The sequence below is a fragment of the Engystomops pustulosus genome, chromosome 2 (assembly GCF_040894005.1).
Source record: "Engystomops pustulosus chromosome 2, aEngPut4.maternal, whole genome shotgun sequence".
NCBI classification, from domain to species: domain Eukaryota; kingdom Metazoa; phylum Chordata; class Amphibia; order Anura; family Leptodactylidae; genus Engystomops; species Engystomops pustulosus.
The window spans coordinates 161627491-161651980 of NC_092412.1; the positions used below are offsets into that span (position 1 = coordinate 161627491).

General features: G+C 43.2%; 1 protein-coding gene across 1 annotated transcript; it reads right to left on the minus strand.

Moving 5' to 3' along the window:
- Nucleotides 1-577: 577 nt before the first annotated feature.
- UQCC2 (ubiquinol-cytochrome c reductase complex assembly factor 2) lies at nt 578-23279 on the minus strand. Its single transcript, XM_072137169.1, has 4 exons — nt 23031-23279; nt 16172-16246; nt 2461-2530; nt 578-771 (listed from the first exon to the last, which is right to left on the minus strand). Exons 1-4 carry the CDS (start codon nt 23166-23168, stop codon nt 674-676), a joined length of 381 nt encoding a protein of 126 aa, XP_071993270.1. The 5' UTR covers nt 23169-23279; the 3' UTR covers nt 578-673.
- Nucleotides 23280-24490: the final 1211 nt, after the last annotated feature.

Here is a 24490-nt window from a genome sequence, read left to right on the forward strand (position 1 = left end):
GTAAATCTATCTGCCTGACAAAGCAATGATTTTGAATTTCAAAAATGGCAAAATTTCCAAAAAAAAAAAAAAATCATAATGTTTTCTTCTTTTGTAAATAAACGCAAAAATTATCGCCCACAATTTACCACTAAAATGAAGTACAACATTTGAGGAAAAAACAATATCAGAATCGTAAGTAACAGTGTTCAAAAGTTATAACCATATAAAAGCAACATGTCAGAATCCAAAAAATGGGGCTGAGCCTTAAGCTAAAAAATGGCTGCGTCCTTAAGGGGTTACAGGGGTTGTCCACTTTCAGCAAAAACTGATATGGTTTGTGTAAGGAAAAGTTATACAATTTTCCAATATACTTTCTGTATGAATTCCTCGCGGTTTTCTAGATCTCTGGTCGCTGTCCTATTATCTGCTCGTGGTCTTGTGATGTCATGAAGGTACACAAGCCATTATTATCACACGACTCTGATTACTCTCTGATATAATTGCTCAGGTACCTGTATGTCCACCACATGACCATGGACAGATTCACTGGAAGTAAACATAGAAGCTACATTAGCAAGTAGTAAAAACTTGGAAATAATAGGAAGTAAAGTCTGTTTATTGGTAGACGCCATATAGAGAGGAAATGAAATCTGAACAGGAAGGAGGGTGTAGACTATAACGACAATAGGGGTTACTCCTTCACTTCATCCTGGGGGGATTTTGTATTGAACTTGTCTTTAAGCCTCTTCCACATTCCTTTTTTAATCTCATCCATCTGTTTCAGAGTATCTGTTGGTATAAACAACATTTATTCACATTGGGAGCAGTAAACAATGTTTACAGAATGGAAATATTTTTGTCTCACATTAATTTGCATATAATATTTTAGGAGAGTTCTGCTAAGCAACAGCATCTTTAACCCTTTAAGGACGCAGGGTTTTTCAGCTCATTTCTCGCTCTCCAACTTCAAAAATCCATAACTTTTTCATTTTTACGTGTACAGACCTGTATGAGGGCTTATTGTGTGCGTAACAAATTTTACTTTCCCGTAATGTTATTTATTTTAACATGCCGTGTACTGCGAAGCTGAAAAAAAATTCCAAATGTGGAAAAATTGAAAAAAAAACCCGCACATTTGTCATGTTCTTGTGGGCTCAGTTTTTACGACTTGCACTCTTCGCTCCAAATAACACGCCTACTTTATTCTTTGGTTCGGTGTGATCGCGGTGATAACAAATTTATATAGGTTTTATTGTGTTTTAATACATTTTCAAAAATTAAACGAATGTGTACAAAAAAAAAAATTTTTTGCCAACTTCTGACGCTAATAACTTTTTCATACTTTGGCGCACGGAGATGTGTGAAGGGTCATTTTTTCCGAAATGAGGCGACGTTTTCATTGCTACAATTTTGGGGTCTGTGCGACATTTTGATCATTTTTTTATTTCATTTTTTATGTTATGTAAAAAGGTGTAAAAGTCGCATTTCGGACATTTGGGCGCCATTTCCCGCCTCGGAGGTCACCGCCGCCCATAACCGTTTTTATATTATGATAGATCGGGCATTTTGGCACGCGGCGATACCTAACGATTTTTACTGTTTATTATGTTTTATATCTGTTCTAGGGAAAGGGGGGTGATTTGAACGATGACGTTCGGGGGCACGGCGATCGCATTAAAGATGGCGGCGCAAAATGCAAAAACCCCCACCTTTGTATGAAGAGGACTCAGCCCGTGAGCCCTCTTCATACATCTCTTTTACCTCTGCGCCGTAGAGCTACGGTGCAGAGCGTTAAGGGGTCAATGTAAACCTACCACTTGATTTGATACATTATGAAGCAAACATAACTTGAGAATGCTGTAGCTACACTGATGCAGGATCATATCTTGTTTAATCCCTGTGCTAAGTGGTTTTGCTGATAAAACAAATTACATTATGATAATGAAGCTGTCTTGCTTCTAGTGCTGGCTCAGTGCTTCTCTTAGCACATTAGTTATGCACTGCTTCACTGGATGATGTAATTACTGGGTTGTGCCTGAAGGCGGAATAATCAATGGCTGCACCATCCCCCAGCAGCTGTGCATGAGTCATCCAGCTCAGGTTGATTAGTCATGTCTTGACTAAGCTCCATGTATAATGAAAAGCAATGTGTTTGTGTAGGCAGCGAGCCTCACCCAGCTTTCCCAAGGTCCTGAATGTTACAATTGTTTTCTCAGTGTAGCTACAGCATTTTTTAAGGTATGTTTGGTTCATAATGCATCAAATCAAATGGTAGGTTTCCTTTAACTACTTCGGACACTTGCAGAACAGAGTGCCATTGCTGAAATTTATTACAAAGTGTGGAAGCAATGGCATCCTATCCAAAAGAGAAGACAAATAATGCAAGAAACTATAATGAAATATATTATAATACTTAATATTATATTATATATATGAACCCTTCCTAAAGCCACAAATGCAGAATTTACATAGTCTTACCAGTTGCAAGCACCATTTGATATTCATCTGCAGTGATTTCTGTAAAGCTTGTATCTTGAAGACGTGGATACTTTAACCATGGGGATGAAAGGAGAAAAGCAAGGTTGTTTATTGAAACTGCTGTTAGACACACAAATTTACTAGATGCAAATTACTTCCCAACTCCAATATAACAGTCAGGTTGCATTCACACATGCTGTTAACACGCGTTTTCAAACATCACAGCAGTTCAGAAAAGGAGATTTGCCTAATTACATTGATGTCAACATTGTGTTTACAAAACCCATGCATTAACATAGTGTTATCATACACTTGTGTTAGCATAATGCGTTAGCACAACGCATGCGCTTTGTAAACTCAATGTTGACAGCAATGTAATTGGGCAAATCTCCTCTTCTCAGTTGCTGTGATGACTTTGAAAACGCATGTGTTATTGACCCTCAGAATAAATCCCTTGATTAGGTTTGATCTGGAGAATCTATTACCAAAAGCTTGTTATATTTTTCTTTTAACCCCTTCGGGACGTGGCCCATTTTCATTTTTCACTCCCCGCCTTCAAAAAGGAGAGGTTTTCCTCTGTTTTGGTACCACTAGGGCTCTCCAAATGCATCCTGACACATGTGAAGGATTTCTGTCAAATTTGGCTTCTAAAAGACAAACATCCCTCTTTTCCTCTACTGTGCGCCCATAAAGTATTTTATATGCACATGTGGGGTACTTCTACACTCGGGAGAAATAGTTTTACACCTTTTTTGGGGTTATTTCATATATTATCCCTTGTGGCTTACAAAAATTAGGGGTAAAGTGACATTTATAGGAAAATTTTCACCTTTTTAATGTTTAGGGCCTAATTGGATCATTCACCTGTAGGGGCAAATACATATATAACACATTGCAAAATTCTCTAAGGGGTGTGCATTCAAAAATTAGGGACACTTTTCGGATTCTTATCCGTTTTAAACCACTAGGGTTCTCCAAATGCATGTCAAACATTTCTGTCAAATTTGGCTTCTAAAAGGCAAACATCCCCCTTTCCTTTTACTGTGCGCCCATACGACATTTTATATACACATGTGGGGTACTTCTACACTCGAGAGAAATAGGTTTACACATTTTGGGGGGGTTATTACATTTTTTTTATCCCTTGTGGCTATAAAAAATTAGGGGTAAAATGACCTTTATAGGAAAATTTTTACCTTTTTCCTATTTAAGTCCTAATGAAATCAAACACCTTTACGGACAAATACACATATTACACCTTGCTAAATTCTCTAAGGGGTGTGCTTTCCAAAATGGTGACACTTGTTGGGGTTCCCCTCTGTCTTGGTACCACTTGGCTCTCCAAATGCATCCTGACACATGTAAAGGATGTCTGTCAAATTTGGCTTCAAAAAAGGCCAACGCCCCCCTTTCCCTTCTGAGCCTCACTGCGTACCCATACAACATTTTATTTGCATGTGTAGGGCAATTTTATACTCGGGAGAAATTCTAGTACACATTTATTGGGGTTGTTTCATCTTTAATGCCTTATGGGATACAAAAATTAGCCGTAAAAGTTAAAATTATTGGAAAAATTTTCATCTTTTTCCTTTTTCGGGACCTAATTTAAGCAAACACCTGTAGGGGAAAATACACATATTACACCTTGCTAAATTCTCCAAAGGGTGCACTTTCCAAAATGGTGACACTTGTTGGGGTTCTCCTCTGTTTTGGTACCACTAGGGCTTTCCAAATGCATCCTGACACATGTAAAGGATGATTGTCAAATCTGCTTCTAAAAGGCCAAAGCCCCTCTTTCCCTTCTGAGCTTCACTGCGTACCCATACAACACTTTATATGCAAAAGTGGTGCAGTTCTGTGCTTAGGAGAAATAGTTTTACACATTTATGGGGGTTGTTTCATCTTTTATCCCTTGTGGCTTACAAAAATTTGGGGTAAAAGTGACTTTTTTGAGAAAATTTTCACCTTTTTTCCCTTTTGGGGCCTAATTGAATCAAACATGGTGTCACTTGTGGGGGTTTCCTGTCATGTGGGCCTTATAAAGTCACTTCTAATTAAATTGACCCTCCAAAAGTAGGTTTTGATGATTTTCGTGAAAATCAGAAAAATTGCACCTAAAGTTATAAGCCTCCTAACATCCTAAAAAAAAGGAAAAGATTTTTGAAAAATGATGCCAAGTTAAAGCAGACATATGGAAAATGTTAGTTATCAAGTTATTTTAGTGATATGACCAACTTTCCAAAAAGTAGAAAATTTTGAATTTGGAAAACATTGTTTTTTTCAAAATTTTTGCCAAATTTCCATTTATTCCATAAATAAATACTAAACATATTGATTAAATTTCTCAACCAACATGAAGTACAATGTGTCACGAAAAAACAATATGTTAAAGCGTTCCAAAGTTATAACCACATGTCAGATTTTAAAAAATGGTCCGTGTCAGGAAGGTGAAAAGTGGCTTCAGCGTTAAGGGGTTAAGCATGTTATGCCCTTGTTTTTAAAGAAAAAAAAAGTGTTCTAAACTTTATGCAACTGAGACGTCAGAGTCCGGAGTCCCTCCAGCTCATTTGCATAATTTTAAAAACTTTTCAATAAAAACAAGGGCATACCAAGCTAAAAGAAACACAGACTCTGCCAGAGGGGGCACACACCAGTATATCAGAGTGTTTGGTTTATAATACTTCATCCTGGAGGTAGACGTCTTTAACTATTCATTAAAAAAAAAAAAAAAAAAAGCCACGTGCCATGTTTTGTAAAAATTTTGTTCGTCCTGATTCGCCGAATTTTTTCAAAAATTTGATTAGACCAGAATCAAATAATGACGAATCATGTTAAAAAACTTGTATTTCCTATGCCTTAACATGCATAGGGAGCGTGGTTTGGTCTTTAAACAATGCTGTGTTTTAGTAAGACACGCACATGACAGTCGCCGCTCTTAGAAACGCTTCACTCTTCAATTCCATGGGCACTTACAGGGACCAACATCACCAAAAAAGCAAAGGGGGAACGCAGCCTGACAAGGTAACGTCTGTGCCAGCTCGAAAGGACTGAGCTGAGGACCAAGATCCCACTATAACATCAAAGAGTGCACTCTTTACGCTGACAGATGATTCCATAGATTACAACACAGCCTGTTCTGTTAAATACTTATACATGTAGAAACCCCCCAAAAGAGTGAAAAGGGTGTCGGCAGTAAATTTGAATTGTAGTCACTGATCATTTTGCCCTTCTTTTCATCAGTTGGTGTCCGCTTTCAATCGGTCAATAATCCATGATCAGTATTGCTAAAGCCAAAAACAAACAGGAGTGGATCCAAAACAGAGATGACCAGTAAATGGGATATTTGCATGTCCTCTGTGTTCTGTATCCACTGCTAACAATCCTGAGGCTTTTCATTCCTTCTGACAGATGAAATGAAGGGGACAACTAAACATAGTGGCAACGTCATAGAGCGATGGAGGGTGAAAACAGCATTATGGAAATTACAGGGTGTTCCAGGGAGACAGTGTTCAGTTGGCAGCAGCAACAGGGAAAGCCACAGAGTGGCACAATGAAAGAGAGTGGAGGTGGCGGCAGAAGCAGGAGCCAATGAAGAGGCACAATGATATAGTGTGGAGGTTGCAGACAATTCCAGTCCCTGGTAAAGATGGTAGGAGGCAGATGGATCAACTAGCAGCAGAATAATGGCTGAGGCAGGTAGTTAGAACCCAGACTGATTTCTCAACGTTTGGGGGGGGGAGACGTCATGGCTAATCTCATCTGATGCATAAGGCATTGGCGAATTGAAATCCTAGCCGATCTAAGCCTGATTCATCTTGACAATGGTCAGTCTCTACACATTACGGGTGGACAAGCAGATTCTCCTTGGGGTAACGATGGCCCCCACCGCACTGAACACCGCTCTGATGCCACACTACTGGCCGGGCAGGACAGCTTCTCTACTGCAAACTCTGCAAGTTGCGGCCACGCATCAAGTTTGGCTGCCCAGTAGTCCATGGGATCCTCTACCTCAGGTGGTAAAGTGCTGTCCAAGTAGGCCACTACCTTCTGGTGCAGGGTCTGCTCCTTGTCCTGTTGCTGCTGGTGGCGGCTACCCTCCTCGTTAGGCGGGTGAAGGAAGCTGCTCATTAAGGAATCCAGACTTAAGCTGCTGCTAATGGAGCTGCTACTGCTCTTACCCCCCCAATCTCCCCACAGCAGCCATGGCAGTAGTACATAAGCGATGACTGCCAAGAATCCCCCGGTCAGACCTGACCGAGGATGGACAATGGCACACATAGGCAGCGGCCAACTGTGTGCACAATATTTCTCTATAGTACGCCAATTTTTCCCCCCTCTCAAAAGCTGGAAAAGTCACCCATTTTTCACCGGCAGCGAGGGTCCAAGAGGGTGGAGAGCCAAAAGTCATCCCTATGCCAGATGTTGACTATTCGACTGTCACTAGTTAAGCAAAGCGGCATGCTGCAGGCCATCTGCGCAAGTGACTCTTAAGGACTCCCGGCCTCCATCTCCACTGTATACTGCCACGGTGCTTCTGGGTCATCTGCCTCGTCTTCTACCTCCTCTGGATGCTCCTGCTGCTCCTTTGTCACCTGAGTGGAAAAACCACTGATTTCACCAGACTCTGCTCTCCAATGTCCTACTCCTTCAATTCAGCCCCCACCGGACTCATGTGGCCATGAGATGTAGTCTCCACTTCTCCAGTGCCCTGACCAGACAGATTTTGCTGCATCAGTTCCAGGAAGCAGTGGAATGACGTTATTCAAACCGCAGTCCTGGCGACTGACAAATAACATGACCTCTTTAAAGGGCCTGAGCAAACGGCAGGTGTCGTGCATGTGCTGCCAGTGGCTCACATCAAAGTTACACAGGGGAGTACTACGGTCCGCTTGCATCATCAAAAAAATCATCAATGGCTTTTCTCTGTTCAGACCACCTGTATAACATATGGAGGCTGGAATTCCAAGGGCTGGAAACATCGCATATCAGACTATGTTGGGGTAGGCCATTCTGACACTGCAACTCGAAGAGGGTGTGCTTGGCTTTGTAAGAATGGCTGAAGTGCATGAAGAGTTTCCTGCCATTTTTAGAATGTCTTGCAGATGGGTGGAAGACTTGAGGAACCTCTTTATAACCAGATTCAACAAATGCGCCATACAGGGCGCATGGGCCATCCCTCCACGGTGCTGCACAGACACCATGTTCCTCCCATTGTCTGTCACCATGGATCCGATGTTTAGTTGTCGTAGAGAAAGCCACACATTAATTTCTTGTTGCATGACGCGGAGCAGTTCCTCCCCTGTGCGACTTTGTTCGCCCAGGCAAACCAGTTGTAGAACTGCGTGACACCACTCTGCCCTGCACATGTGGTATGATGAAGCAGCACTTGTGGAGGCTGAGGTAGTGGTGGAGAAGGAGGAGGCGGACAATGGCGCAGGAGCAGCAGTTTGACAACATGGAGGAGAAAGCGCAGTCTCTTGTTGAAGTTGTTGGTGTGGCTGGGCGGGAAGCACATTCACCCAGTGGGCTGTAAAGGACATGTACTGGCCCTGACCGTAGTTACAGCTCCACATATCCGTGGATATGCGGATATATTGCGGCTTGGAACTCTCCACCTTGGTTCCGCACAAGCCATTAGTTCTCTGAAGGGTGCAGAGTCCACGACTTGGTAAGGGAGAGACTGCAGTACTTGTACTTTAACAAGAGCATGGTCAGCTTCTGCACCTTAGGATGGCTGGAGGCATCCGGTGTCTCTTTGTAATCGCCTCTTTCAACGACTGCGGGCGCCATGTGTAGCGAGGAGCAGGAGCATCTGGACCAGGAGATGTCAAAGACAAACAGCTCCCTTTGGGAGAGGTGCTGGAGCCTTGACTGGCTGAAATGGCATGTTTGCCACTAGGTTCTGCTGCTGTGGTTGGTGCTGTGGTTGCTGCGGCGGCAGGATGGACCTCCATATCTGTTCCACGTTTCTCACAAGCCATTGGATGATGATGCTGCATGTGTTGACGCAGAGCCGTGGTGCCAATGTTAGTTCCCTGGCCACTCTTCACTTTCTGCCCGCAGATTCTACATATACACACGTTTGGCTCCTCTGGTGTCTTAACAAAAAAGTGAATTAGTCTTACCGGTAATTCCATTTCCTTTAGTCCACCATGGCGGCCCCACCTGGAGGATGACCCCTTGACCTCTGTGGGGACAGGAAGCAGATAAGGTTAAAAGCCCCACCCCTGCATCCACACTCCAGTGTCTTCCAATAACTACACCGGCTTGGATGCAACCAGATTTATTGCCTGTTACTTCACATACAATATCAAGTAAACAATATAAGCAAAATAATAGGGAGGGAAAATATATGGACCGTCATGGTGGACTAAAGGAAATGGAATTACCGGTAAGACTAATTCACTTTTTCTCCTTACGTCCCCCATGACGGCCCCACCTAGAGATATACCAGATGAACATATTTTTTAGGGAGGGACTACAGCTTGGAATATTTTTCTCCCGAAGGAGAGGTCAGATTGGTTTGGAATATCCAGTCTATAGTGTTTAGCAAAGGTCAGAGGTGAGGACCAGGTAGCTGCTTTGCATATTTGTTCAATCGAAGCTCCTCTCTTTTCAGCCCAGGGTGCTGCCATTGCTCTGGTTGAATGCGCTGTCACTGATTCTGGGGATGATCTATCAAGAGCCTCATAAGCTTCTTTAATCACTGTCTTTAGCCATCTGGCTATAGAGGCCTTGGAGGCTTTCCTGCCCTTGTTCTTTCCTTGAAATTGGAGAAGGATGTTATAGTCCTTACGCCAGCTTTTGGTAGTTTTAATGTACCTGAGAACTGTTCTTCTTACATCTAGAGAGTGCCACAGGACCTCCTTAGGATTTTTTGGGTTCTGGCAGAAAGAGGGCAAGACCACCTCTTGGTTGCGATGGAAGGCTGTGCAGACCTTTGGAATAAACTTTGGGTCTAAGGTTAGTGTGATCCTGTCATCAGTAATCAAACAATAAGGTTCCATAAAGATAATGCCCGAATCTCCCCAACTCTTCTAGCCGTAGTGACTGCTATTAGATAAGCTGTTTTGAGTGTTAAGTTCCTAATAAATATGGAATCAAGTGGTTCAAACTGAGGACCTGTCAGAAAGTTTAGAACTAAAGACAAGTCCCAAGGAGCTACAGACATCTTAATTGGTGGTCTAATTCTGTTAGTAGCTTTCACAAACCTTTTTATCCATCTATGGTCTGCTAATGAGGAGTCTTAGAAGACACTTAAGGCTGCAATTTGCACTTTAAGGGTACTGGTTTTTAATCCCTTGTTGAATCCAGCCTGCAAGAAACCCAGGATCTGTAAGAGATTTGGAGAGGATTGGTCAGGGGGGATAGATCCACAGAAGGACACACATTTCTCCCATATTTTTAGATATATGGCTGAAGTGACTGGTTTCCTGTTAGCCTGTAAGGTAGATATTACCTTTTCTGATAGCCCTTTAGTTCTTAAGAGTCTCCTTTCAGGATCCATGCTGAGAGACTGAGACCCTGAGGGTTTGGATGGACCAGTGGACCCTGGAATAAAAGATCTCTTCAGTCGGGTAGCAGAATGGGTTCTGCTAGAGCCATCTTCTTCAAAAGAGGAAACCAGCTCTTTTTGGGCCAGAAGGGGACAATCAGGATCGTTCTGGCTCTGTCCCTCTGAATTTTCTGTATAACTCTGGCTATTTTCAGAGGGGGAAATGCGTAGGATAGGTGTGCATCCCACCTATGGCTGAATGCATCCATCTGGGACAGTGCCTCTGTAAGAGTCAGAGAGTAAAAATACTTCGCTTTTGAGTTTTCTCTGGTGGCGAAGAGGTCCCCTACTGGCACACCCCACATTTGGGTCAGATGGCAGAACACTTCTTGATTCAGGCACCACTCGTTCTGATGTAGTTCCTTCTGCTCAGAAAGTCTGCAATCAGATTGTCTTTATCCGCAGTCCATCTAAGGGGCAAAGAGGCTATATTCATTTCTGCCCAAAAGAAGATTTCTGCCGAGAGGTCCATAAGATCTGGGGATCTTGTTCCTCCTTGATGTTGGAGATAGGATCTTCACGTGAAGGCCCTTTAGCAAATGACATGCCGCCTTCATGCCTTCCAGGACTGCTCTTAATTCTTGATAATTCGAGGACATCTTCTGAAAGTAAGGAGGCCAATTCCCCTGAAAATAGGCGCCTGCCACATTTGCTCCCCAGCCCTTCTTGCTTGCGTCGGTCTGAACTATAGTAAGTGGCCAAGGATGCCATGGTATCCCTTTCTCTAGGTGAGCTGGGTTGATCCACCAAGATAGAGCTGTTCTGACTGCTGGGGTTATGCTGATGAGATGGTCTCTGTCCCAAGCCTGGAGGATCCAGCCTTGTATTACCCTTGTATGATTCTGTGCCCACTGGACACACTGGATACATGCTGTGAGTTGCCCCAGAAGTCTCATGGCCTCTCTTATTGAGCATCTTTGTTTCCTCAGAAAATCTTTTACCTGAAGCATGAGGCGTTCTCTTTTCTTCTGGAAGAAAGGCTCTCTGAATGATGGAATCCAGGAGTATCCCCAGGAAATTGATGCTTGTGCCTGGATCCAGAGAGGACTTCTCCCAATTTATAATCCAGCCCAGTCTCCACAATGTCTGATTCCTGTGAAGGATCAGTTCCTCCCGTGTCTTTGCTATAATAGGTAAATCGTCCAGATAAGGAACTACTAGGACCTGCTGGGTTCTCAAGAATGCAATCATTTCTATAATTATTTTGGAAAAGATTCTCGGGGCAGATGATATTCCAAATGGAAGGGCCTTGTACTGAATGTAGAGATGTTCCCCTTCCGGTGAGAGAATCGCAAACCTCAGGAACTTCTGTGAAGGCAGATAAATCGGCACATGGTAGTACGCATCTTTTAGGTCAATCAAGCACATGTATGCTCCCTGATGTATTAGAGTTGTTGCTGATCTTACCGACTCCATCTTGAATCTGTGGTACTGAAGATGTAGGTTTAGCTGCCTGAGGTTGCAAATCATTCTGTGCGTCCCGTTGGGCTTCTGGATAAGAAAAAGAGGAGAGAAGTGGCCATTCCCCCATTTTCCTCTGGGAACCGGGGAAATTACATCCAACAGAAGGAGTTTTTGAACTTCCTGAAATATCAATACTGAAGTCTCCTGGGAGGGGAGATTGGTCAGGTTGAATTTGCGAGGAGGAAGGGAGGTGAGTTCTAATTTGTATCCTCTTCTTATTATGTCCAGGATCCAAGGGTTTGATGTTATGCTGGACCACTGAGCATAAAACCGAAGAAGCCTTCCTCCTACCCTGGCGTCATTGTTTCCTGAAGGGTGCAGTATTACTTGAGCTGAGAAGGAAGCCTCTAGCTTTTCCACCCTTTTGAAAACTCCAGCGGCTCTGCTTTCCTTTTCCTCTGTAGGAACTTCTCCGATCTTTATAATCCTGAAAGGGCTGTTTCTTAGGTACATTTTTGATATCCAGGAACCCCTTCTTTTTATCTGCCGCCTTTTCTAGGGTAGAATCCAGTTCAGGTCCAAATACAAACTCGCCTACAAAGGGGGTGCTACATAACTTAGATTTTGATCTTCCATCAGCTCCCCATTGTCTTAACCATAGGGAACGTCTAGCGGCCACTGATAAGGCGCTTTCTTTGGCCGTAAATCTCACCGATTCACCTGAAGCGTCAGCAATGAAGGCAGTTGCGGATTTTAGGGTAGGTAGTGTGTCCAGGAGAAGTTCTCTAGGGGTTCCACTTTTAATGTGATTCTCTAGTTAAGACAACCAGAAGTACATGGTTCGTGCTATAGATGTTGTAGCTACGTTTGCTTTTAAATTCAGCATGGTGGTCCCCCAGACTTTCTTGAGCAGGCTGTCCGCTTTTCTATCCATTGGATCCTTTAGTTGAATAGAATCCTCAAAGGGTAAGTCCGTGCGCTTTGTTAATTTGGTAACTTGGATATCCACTTTAGGTAAAGTATTCCGAAACCTTGTTTCCCCTTCATCAAACCGAAGACGGTTTCTGAACTCCTTAGAAACTGACACCTTCCTTTCTGGATCCCTCCATTCCTCTTGAATCAGCTGCTTAAGGGTGAAACACTCTTCTTTTTGGACCTCTGAGAATACCAAACAGTTTGTCTTGGATAGACTTAGATTCTTCTACCTCCTCAATTTTTAAAGTATCACGAATTGTCTTTAATAGTTGATCCAAGTCCTCAGAAGAAAAAAGGTATCTGGATTCCATTTTAGAGGAAGAGCTAGAGGTAGGAGGATCCAATTCTAAGGAATCTCTAAGGGATGACTCCCCATCTGAATCAGGTTTAGATTCTGCAATGCACATCAAAGGTCTCTTAGGTGGCGGACCCTGGGAGTGGAGAGAAGCTATGGAGGTGGCAACTGACGTCTGTACTTCCCCTTTAATAAAGGAACGTATTTCGTCCATAAATCCTGATGTCTCTTCTTTCAAGAGATTATCCAGACAGTCTTTACACACAGGCTTCTTATAGGCTGGAATGAGCTTTGCATAGCACATATTACATTTACAAGAAGAGGACTTTTTCTTCTCAGATTCTTTAGGGAGCTCCTTGCTCCCAACTCTCTCCTTCTCTTTAGGCTCCTACCAAGAGAAGGAGAGATTGTTTTATATAAGGGGATAGAGATATTTATACAATATCTAGAGCCCCTACCCCTAATACACATGGGCACTTACAGGAGCCGTCGATAGGGGTTCTGACACAGAAGTCTCCATGGAAAGGATGTCACAAGGAAAGACAGAAACCTCCATAAGACCTACACATAACACAACTGGTAAATATCAAGGCTTACCCCGCTGAATTATCAATATGCCCAAATACCTTGCGCTGCAGGTTGGGGGATCGACTCCTTAGTCAGGCTCCTCGAGCAAGCAATCGCTGCTTAGTAGACCTCAGATGCAGAGTGACTACCTGCGGTCTGTTGTATTTGAACTTACCCCTCAGCAGAGTAGCAGTGCGTCACTTCCGTTGCGACCGGAAGTCGTCACCACGTGGAGCACATGACCAGCGGGGAGAGTCATTTCCGGTGCAACTCCTGTCAACACCGTCGAGGCACGAGACCGGAGTCTCAAGCGTGCTGCCCTGGTACTCATCAGAGTCGGGGGTAGAGCCGGAGCAACAGTCCCTTCAGGTACCAGGGAGGACGCACGATGTGCCGAAGCGAGGTCCAGGACTGGTAGGGTACCCGTGCCTGTACGGCGGTCAAACCCCCCCCCCCCCCACAGCCCCACCTGGAGGAGGAACGTGAGGAGAGAACTCTCTCTGCTCCCTGCCCTGTGTGGGGACAGGAAGACACTGGAGTGTGGATGTAGGGGTGGGGCTTTTAACCTTCTCTGCTTCCTGTCCCCACAGAGGTCAAGGGGTCATACTCCAGGTGGGGCCGTCATGGGGGACGTAAGGGAAAAACTGCTACACCGCCGAGGTGGTGATTTTAGTGCCAACACTCTGCCACACTGCCAACACTCGCGCTGAGTGACTACTAACGCCGCTGCCTCGCTAAGCCCCTGTACCACTACTTACTTGGACCTCCGAAGCAGTGTTTGTACCCCGCGGCCGTTTGGCTCCTGTCCTCACACTGCTGCCACCCTGCTGACTCACAGCCACAGTAGCGACTTGCTGCCTGCACCACTGCTTGACGTGCAAGCTGACAGTCTCTTCGTCAATTTGCGTTTCCCTGTCACTGCTACTCTCCTCAACGGTGTCAGTATGCAAGGCCTGCCTACTGCACGAAGCAGAGGATGTCTGCCCCATCTCTTCACTGCCAAGCAGCTGCTGACTGTCCTTAAAGAGAACCCGTCATGCAAAATAACCCCCCTAAACTAAATATATTTTCATAAACTGCCATTAGAGAGCATTGCCTCTATCCCTTCATTGTCCCTGTACAGGCCTGTAAACCTAAGCAATGAGCTCCTAAAGCTGTATGCAAATGACCTGTGAGATGTCCAATGAGTCATTAGCATATTCAAGCTGTCCACCTTATTCATGAGTGGGAGGCACAGATACAACCCCAGTGCTTGACTGACAGCTGCTGAAATGTAATGGCTGCTCCATGTGCTGGTGGCCACACCCCCTGCAGCCTGTGTGTGTGTATAGGAAAGATACAACAGCTCCAGGCTGCAGCCATGTTATAGCAGAACATGTCAGGTACTTGTGTAGCTGATGTCTCTCACATGTGTTATAGGAGGGAGAGCATGTCAGCAGATGCAGCACACACACTAGCAATGCTTTACTATACATTACACCCAGACATGAGCAGGGGGAGCAGAGGGGAGGGGTAACAGTAGTGACACCACTGCCTCTGACCATGTGACCAGGCTCATTAGATAATAAAGAAAAGATGATCTTACAATGATTAATGTATGAATTGACTAGATAAAGGCTGGGATGGGATCCTTGTGAGCTGCTCTAACAGGTAGTAGTGACAGAAATAGTGACAGAGACCTGATGACAGGTGTCCTTTAAACACTTCGTCCTCGCTGAATAGTGGCGCTGAGCCCAGACCACCTAGTAGCTCTCTGGCTGAGGAAAATGAACAGGACAGAGGCTGGTTGAGGACAGGCGAGGACGGCTGACCTGATCCTGGGCCATGCCAACTAATTGTTGTATCTGATGAATCTGTATCTAGGGTTGCCATATGTTATATTTGAGGAATTGGGTTGTTGATCGACACACTGCCGCTAGATGACAATGGCAGTTCTAGCCTCACAGAGTCACCCCTTCTGCAATGTCCCCTTACTGTGCTGCAACCTCTGTCTGCTCCACCTGCCACCTTTCTGTCTGACATAGTGGTTAGTGGTTAATCAACTACGTGGATTTGACACGTATTTGTTGCTCTCAACTTTAGCAACACAAAAAGTATGGGAATTTGCGTTATAAAGATACTCCACAACGCACACCCTGGGAGAGAAGCAGAAATCACTCTATAAAGTAGGTAGATGTGACACGTATTTCTTGCTCTCAACTTTAGCAACAAAAAAAATATTGTAGCTTGTGTTATACAGATGCCCCAAAACACACACTCTGAGTGTGGTCCACAAATCACTGCAGCAGCAGTGTGGATATGAAAACGATTTCTTCCTATTGGATTTAGTAACTAAAACAACTGCTATTTGGGGTATACAGATCCCCCTAAACGTACACCCTAGGATTGGAGCAGAAATCTCTACAGCACAGTACACTAACAATGGCTAGACGCTACAGACAGCACATGCAGTGTGAAATGCCGAGATTGAAAATGGCTGGTTTTTATAGGGCTGTGTGACATCACATAAGCCTGCCGGTCACTGATTGGCTTACGGGACTGCAGATGTCATTGAGGGTGTTCCTTTATCCTTCCCAGAGTTCTCTGCCCCATGCAACACGTTGTGCTCCCGCCCATTTAGCAAAGGGAAAACCCCACAAAACTTTGGGTTCGTGATGAATCGAATTTTCAGTGAAATTTGTATCGAATTCCACTTTCTTTGAAACGATTCGCCCATCTCTAGCAATTTTCACCCAATCTGTCACCTCAATGGTAAATAAGATATAACTAAAACAGTTTTTAATGCTTATAGTGGTTGGAAACCAGGACATAAATAAAGCAACTCAATTAAAAAAAATCTTCAATTTTTCAGAGCATATCATTAAATAACTTTAATGCCGACATGTTATTAGACTAAACCATAAGTAATTGAATACCTTTTCTCTGTAATAGTTGCCGTTTAGCCTATTGAGGCTCTCATACATTTGGTCACAGCCTTCTGGATCTTGAATCTGCAGAATTATAATAAAAAACATTATTGCAAAGCTATATGTACTGCTCAACACTGCAGGAGTAGACACATTGCAACCGCTATATACAGTGACAGGCAATTCCAGTAAGAAGCATTTATTACAATGAAGAAAAAGCACACGGAACAAATTGTATTAATTATTAAAGTGACCGGCTGATGTACTTTTCCCTGCTGTACCAAACAAGAATGTAGTACTGTGATCATGAAGAAATGCAAGAAAGTAAAAAAAGATGGTACCATGCAGAGTTCACAATAACCCCATACTATAAATTTACTGTATGGGTGTACAGCCAGCATCAATGCCTTCTATGTATTCTGTAGGTCAAAGAGAACTTAAATGGGATGGGATAAAGTGGATTGCCTTGACTAAAATAAGTTTAGGGATATTCTGAAAACACCACAATGGGGCGAACACTTGAAAACTTTGTACAGAATAATCATTTTGTATCCCTATTCTGTATGAATTATTTCAAAACGTCTGTAGGTACATTCATCTAAATACCATCTAGAATACCCCTTTTCTCCAAGCCAATGCCTAAAGATAAGGGAGCAGTAAGTTACCTATTTTTTTATGCAACCTAACCACTTAACATTTTTTTAATATTCTTTCTGTAACCCTCTTATTATCCCTCTGTAACCCCAGCCTACCGTGCACACCACCAACTTCTTTCTAGGCTTTGACAAGGCTATAGTTGGGTCAGTGAAGAGAAGGGAATAGGATCAGAACAGAACCTGATACATAAGATGAAGTCTCTGTCTTCTCCGTTTTCTGCATTCTTCCTTCCCTCACTTTTCTGGGATGAGAGTGATAGCATTTGCTGAACAGCCTGACTTACATATCCAACGTAACACTTATATACAAAAAAGGGGGTTCACAACAGAGCTATAGTTTCCACAAATGCATACAACACAAATACATGGAAACAGACAACCACAAATATAAGACAAAAATGTAAGTTTTATTGATGAACAAATGTTAAAATCCATAAAAGACAAGTACATGTAAAAGAGAGAACATAATCTAAAACAAATAAGGGCTCAGACCAAGGTCTATCAATACCCCTGAATTATAAATAACCACCCAATGCTAAAGGCTAGTGAGAGAATACAGGATAAACATTCCTACAAATAGAATGTGAAAATGCTGTCTAAATCTGTACAAGGCTGCATTTACATCTTGTATTAGCATTGTGTTTAGAAAAGCAATGCAAATGTATGTGGACGGGGCTCGGCCAAACTAATAAGTGTTTCTATCAAAACACATGCAATAGGTATTGAAAAGAATTTAACTAATCAACACTCTACGACGTACCTGTATGTCATGGAGCGGTAAGGATGTATAAAGAGGGCTCACGGAGTAACCCCTTGTCATACAGACATGGGGTTTGCAGTATATTGCAGCAAACACCCACCACTAACACCTGCAATTGGTGCTAGCACTTTATATACCAGCGTGTGGGCACTCCCATCTTTAATTTGATTGTTGCTCCCTGTGAGGTAATTGGGGAGAGATGATGTTTGAGCAGTCTTGTTCAGGCAGATCTATTACAATGCACATTTGTACAATGTAATAGATAGTGTGAAAATCCCCATATTCTGTCATACTTCTGTCATTTTATCAAAAGGTTGTACAGTCCTCAAAATGGTAGCAATGAAAAAGTCACCTCATCTTACAAAAAGAAATGACACCTTACACAGTTCTTTACACCCAAGTATGAAAAAGTTCATTAGCATCAACAATGAAAAAAAATTTTTACACAAAGGTTTTACATTTTTTAAAAATGTATTAAAACACAATAAAACCTGCATAAATATTGTATCCCCGAGATTATACTGAACCAAAAAACAAAGTAGAGGTGTTATTTGGAGTGCACTATGAAAGTCTTAAAACCAAGGCCACAAGAAAATGGTGCAAATGAGTTTTTCACAGATTTCCACGCATTTGGCATGGAATAATAAATACTATCACTGCGAAGTGCAATTTGTTATGAAGAAATAAGCCCTCATACAGCGATGTATACTGAAAAGCCAAAGTTATACATTTTTGCAGGACAGAGAAATGAACGAAAAGTCTTAAGGGGTTAAAGAAGACCCATCACTAGAATTTTACCCCTCACATAATAACGCTTTATACTGAAGTGTAAGCTGAGTATTTCAGCACAATTTCTGTGCTGAAAAAGCTCCAAATCAGCTTGCACTTATAAATATAGTTATATTATATAAAAATAATAAACTTAGTACTTAGTAACAGTATTCAGAGTACCAAAAACGCCTCTAATTGATGTACCTGACCATGTTGTGCCTCCGGGTGTTAATGCCCTCACTGATGTCATCAATGATGTCAGCTGAGGATTGGAGGTAGAAAGGGGGCACATCAGGAGTGGCATGGGTGTTAACCCAGCTTTAATAAACAGAGGGAAGATCACGGCTAGCATCAATGCCGGATGCACGCCATACATGGCAACCTATACAATTTGATGTTATGGCTCGATCTATATGCGCATCGTACTGTGCTTTGTGAGACCAGACCCCGAATGAATGGCGAGATGAAACACCACCTAAGGTCATTTCAACATGTAGCCATAACCTCAGGGTTTTACCTTAATGATTCTTTAAGGGCCACAGTTAGTGTTTCTGTGAATAAGTAGCCAGCAATGCACAGTTATGAATACAAGGATGAACTTTAGTGCTTCCATGATGAATTGAGGAGTGTGACCTCGAAGGGCCAACTTTATTAGGTCATGCTTAGGCAGAGAGCAATGAAGGGGTCTGCTAGATGTAAATGCGGCTCTGCCACTAAATATACACACAGACACTTTACATCAATTATTATTTCTGTCTTTTCACCAAAACCATCTGCATTATGCAATTATATATTTCACCCGACAATTTTTTGCCATAAATGAGAATATAACATCTTTAAAGAAGAAAACTACAAGTGCTGCACAATAGCTGTCCATTTAACAAACCCGGAGTACAAATATATCTGAAGAAATAGCCAATGTCAAAGGAGAACGAGAACACAAATTGTCCCATAAATGAATCACATTTTTTCTCCTCTATACAAGCATTTTTATGGACGAGAATGTGCAATAAATTGAGCATTGCAGACAAGCCGATATATCAAACAGTGGTATAGTACCAAAACCCTACTGGAAGAGAAAACGTCAGTCACTTGTAAGGGTTACCACAGCCCCCTGGCTAACAAGATCGCTATGACATATCCGATGATTGTTCTAAAGATCAGATAAACATAGCTGCCTGGATATGATGCTCTGGTTTTTGTTCTTTTGCCAGTCTCAAGTAGCTCACTGGGTAGTGACACATATTTTCTTGTCACATCAAAATAAACACATGCACTTTCTATGCATCATGTTCTTTGTTTTCCATTGTATTTAAAATATATTGGATGAGATGCACAATACTACCAGATGCAGCAAAGTTCTAGCTTCAATGGACGCACAGACCAAAAGGGAACCGGTCACCACATCTTTACAAATACAGCTAGTGGCAGGTTCTCTTAGCTAAAGCTGAAACCCTTCTTTTAACTAAAAATGGTTTCTGTTACATCCCCATAAATCAACTATCATATATCCCAGCTCGAACGCCCCCTCCTATCTACTCCTCCACATGTTAAACGAGGCATACAAGAGAGGCTTGTCTCATATGTGGCTAAATGCGTCCAGGTGTTAAAAAGAGTTAAAAAAAAAAAAAATAGGGCACTTTGAGTTTTTTCTTGTGGCGAAGAGGTCTACCTCTGGTGAACCCCAAATACTGGTTATGTGGAGAAAGATCATCTGATTTAGGCACCATTCATTTGGTTGAATGTATACACGGCTCAGAAAATCTGCTTGCATATTTAGGTCTCCCCCGAGGTGAGTTGCTCATATTGAAAGCACAATTCTTTCTGCCCAAGAGAATATGGTACGAGTTAGGGAAGATAAAGCTGAAGATCTGGTTCCTCGCTGTCAATACTGTCGAGGGGTTGTCGTACAGAATATGGATATGATTGTCTGCCAAGTAAGGAGTTGTTGTTCTTAAGGCCTCCCAGACGGCTCCTATCTCTCTGCGGTTCAAATTTTCCATGGACTGGTCTACAGAGCAGAATCCCTGGGCAAGATGTGAAGGAAAGACTGCTCTCCAACCCGTAATGCTTGCAGCAGTCTTTATTACAATGGAAGGAAGGTTGAGCTAAGTCACTCCTTTCCTTAAAGAACATCAACCACCAGAATCAAGGATTGCAAAACTAAGCACACTGACATACTGGCACTCTGGCAGGATCTGCTCTTATTTTAGCTTATGTCCTGCTTTTTACAGGAAAAAAGGCTTCTTAATATCATGTAAATGAGCTTAAGGGACTCTGGGCTCCATAGATGTTAATGCAGCCTGGAGCCCCTCAGGCTCATTTGCATAATTTTTATAGCATTTTTTTTATTTAAAAACCAGGGCATAAGAATCTAAAAGAAGAGCAGATCCAGTCAGAGGGGGCACACACCAGTATGTCAGTGTCAGGATTGTTTTACAATCCTTCATTTTAGATGTCCTTTATGTTCTCTGGTCTAAGTCACCACAGGAGATCCTTTTTCACACAAGATTTCGTCTGAGAAGTTTCTCAGCCACCCACCCTGGTGTCGCCGTTTCCGGCTTCTGTCAGCTGGACAGGACAAGAGCAATCCCCTACCTTTTCCTCCCTTGTGGTAGCTCCAGAAGCCCTTTGTCCTGAAAGGAGTCCTTAGAGAACCTGAGGCCACCAAAAGATTTCTTGGCTCCATGCTTGTTTTCTGGAAATTGCTTCTTTTTATCTGAGGCCTTTTCGAAGATAAGATCAAGTTCCAGCACAAACACAAAGTCGCCTACAAATGGAATACTCCAAAGCTTGGCCTCAGAGCGGATGTTGCCACCCCATTGCTTCGCTTTTCTAGAAGCATCATCCAAAGCACTTTCCGTTGCCAAAAACCATACTCGTTCTTCTGCGGCATCGGCTAGGAAGGCAGTGCTAGATTTTAATAATGGCAGGCTCTCCATTATGGAAGCCCTAGGAGTACCTTCTTGAATATGGGTTTCCATCTCCCTCAACCAGAATAGAAGTGCTCTGGCCGCCAATTTAGAGGAGAGATTTGATTTAAGGCCCAACATAGATGTTTACCAGGCAGCCATGTTATGGCAGAACATATCAGATTCATGTGTAGCTGATGTCTGTGTCTCACACATGTGTATGGATGGACAGCATGTCAGCAGATAAAGCAAAGACACTAGCAATGCTTTACTATACATTACACACAGACATTAGCAGGGGGAGGAGAGGGGAGGGGTAACAGTAGTGACACCACTGCCTCTGACCATGTGACCAGCCTCATTTACATAATAAGGAAAAGATGATTTTACAATGATTAATGTATAAATTGACTAGATAAAGGCAGTGATGGGATCCTTGTGAGCTGCTCCAACAGGTAGAGGTGACAGAAATAGTGTCCTGATGACAGGTGTCCTTTAAAAAATCATGACAACATAAAGCAGACATTTGGGAAATTAATTTGGGTGCTATGACCACATCTGCTTCAAAAGTAGAAAATTTAGAACTTTGAAAATAAAATTGAATTTTTAAAAAATGTTGCCAAACTTCCATTTTTTTTCATAACTAAACACAAAAGATTATCCAAATGTTTAAACTAATTTGAAGTACACGTGTACAAGTACAAGTGTGACGAGAAAACAACGAGAAAAGATAACCATAATATAGGGAAGATTTGAAAAATGGTGCCATAGATGCGTCTGATAGATCTTTAAAATTCAGATGTAATGGTATGAGAGAAAAAATGCAATTTTGGTGCAAATTGTTGTTAAAAAGTCACAAATAAACTCCAGGCCTTATCAGGCGTAGGAAAAGCTTTAGAAAGCGTGGTATTTTTAACTCCAAAATCGAGAATAGTGGAAAAAAAAAAAATTAGACACGCACAAATGTCCTGAATAAAAATAAAATGATCCCCATGAAGTTGCACACAACTCCAATGGCTTGAATCATGATCACATGCTGAGCTTACATTACGTTTTAGCAATTTGGAATAGGTCAAAAACGCGAGCCACGCATCGTGTGAACGTGCCCTCTCAAGGGCACCACAGAACAACCCTTTCGAGAGAGGTAGTGATGGGTCGTTCATGAAATAATCAGCTCTAAGAGGCCGTTCTTTCATGTAAGCGACAGGAGCCCATCCCTAATCGGCACCCCACGCCCCTTTCACCTGCTAAAATTGGGTTAAAAGTGGTGTGGCATGGGGTACTGGCTGGTGGATAGTGAGCCGTTCAGGAGCCAGCTCTAAGTGGGCAGAGCCTAATGATCCAGCTTGTTAAGAAGAGCCGGACTTCCCATCACCAAGTGTGAGTTCAGTTCTGCCCTATAGACATCTCAGCATGGCTTCACACGGGGCAAAATGGCTTCTACTAAAAATCAATCTGATTTATGCGAATGCAGCGATTTGTGATGGCGGAGCATTGGTATCAGAAACCCCCATTCATATGAGGGAGCAGAAACAGAGCATGACAGGGGACTGGCCATTGGCTGTTATACAGATGTAACACAGTAGTGTATCCATTCAATTGCGCTGGGCTAGGAAAAGCCTGTAAACAGATGCGCTTCTACCAACATCAATACGGCACAACCTCATATCACAGCCCTTGCGACGTTGATACTGTGTGCGCCCCCTAGCTGCCCGTGACAGTCACGTGTTCGTAATGACCCCTGCTGGGTCACGACGTCAGACACGCACCTGAGTGTTCTCCCCCTCCTTGAAAGCCTGAACCACCCGCTGCCTCAGGAAAGCGCCTAGGTCCCGACCCCGCCTGGTCTCGTCTACCGGCCATTCCTCACATAATTTCAGAAATCGTCGGTAACGTGCAGCCGCCATTTACATCACAGAGTGCAATTGGATAGCTGACAAATCAGCAGGGAGGGGTGTGGTCAATATAAGCCAATTGTTTGGAAGAAGTTGTGGGCTGTTCCTGTTGCCTAACGTTGTGAGGGCGTGTTTATCGCCTGTTATATATGACGCCACCTGTCAAGCTGGCCGGTCACCGGGGGCCGATGATAGATTCAGTAGGGACGTAGGTAGCGGGCGCTCTCACCAGACGCATCACGTAACTAGCTGCAGGGCGTTCACATACGTAAAGGCTACTGAAGCTTCCTATATTATTGGGCGCTCTGCTTCTGCAGTAAGGGTCCTGCTTTGACGTCACGGAGCTGTGAAATTCCTGGAAGCAGAGCTGTAGCGCAGGCGTTGTTGTACTGTCCGCTTCATCAAGCAGACGTGGGGGCGCAATAGTTACTTATCTTCATGGAGGAAATGTAACACCCATGGAAATAGGATTTAAACAATTTATTGAGCATCTATCAGTTGTTCCCCAGGGATCCAGTGTTGCTTATGTCTTGCCATCCTGTGGACACATGGGTTAGGTGTCACGCTAGTCAAGGAACCCTTGGTAGTGTAAGAGGTTAATGCTGTGATTTCTGATGCTCCTGTAGTATTGAATGCCACCTCAGGACAAGTTACCTGTTACTTCATTAAATTGGTAAGAACAGGACACGGAGTCAGTTTTTTGTTGTGCTAAATTACAACACTTTTAACTCCTTCCTGACTTGTCGGTTAAAGAGGTGGGCTAGATATGTGTGTATGTAACTCCTATTGTTCTCCCAGCCTCCCGCACCAGCATTTGTCTGAGCTGTGTTGATCCGTTTACAGGAAACGCTCACCTGCTTAAAGCGGCCACCCGTCCCCTGTCCTAGCGCTGTATCAGGAGGGCATGGCAGTCAGACGGAAGTTGTCGGAGCCGCGATGCTGTGCAGGACACCAGGAGTGTCAGTAAAGGTAAGTACAAGTTTTTTTTTTGTTTTGTACAGCAAAACCGACTCACCCCCAGGTACCTCTACAATTTTTTTATAATCTTGGACAACCCATTTAGGGATGTATGGAGTAGGCTCACAGGCTGGGTGTTGGCTGCATAATGTGGCTGACTTCCGCAATCATCCGTTAAGTATTGCCATCTTTGATCCGGCCAGTTCCCCCACAGATATCATTGGTGGGTGTTGGTTGGTTGCTATGACAGCCACGACACTAATGCAGGGTTCAGTGGTTAGGGTGCTGCCACATAGGCCTTTTTTGGACTGTTTTTAAGTGGACTAAAATTCTTCGTTTTTATCCCCAAAATAGTAAATTCTGAAAATACGGAAAAT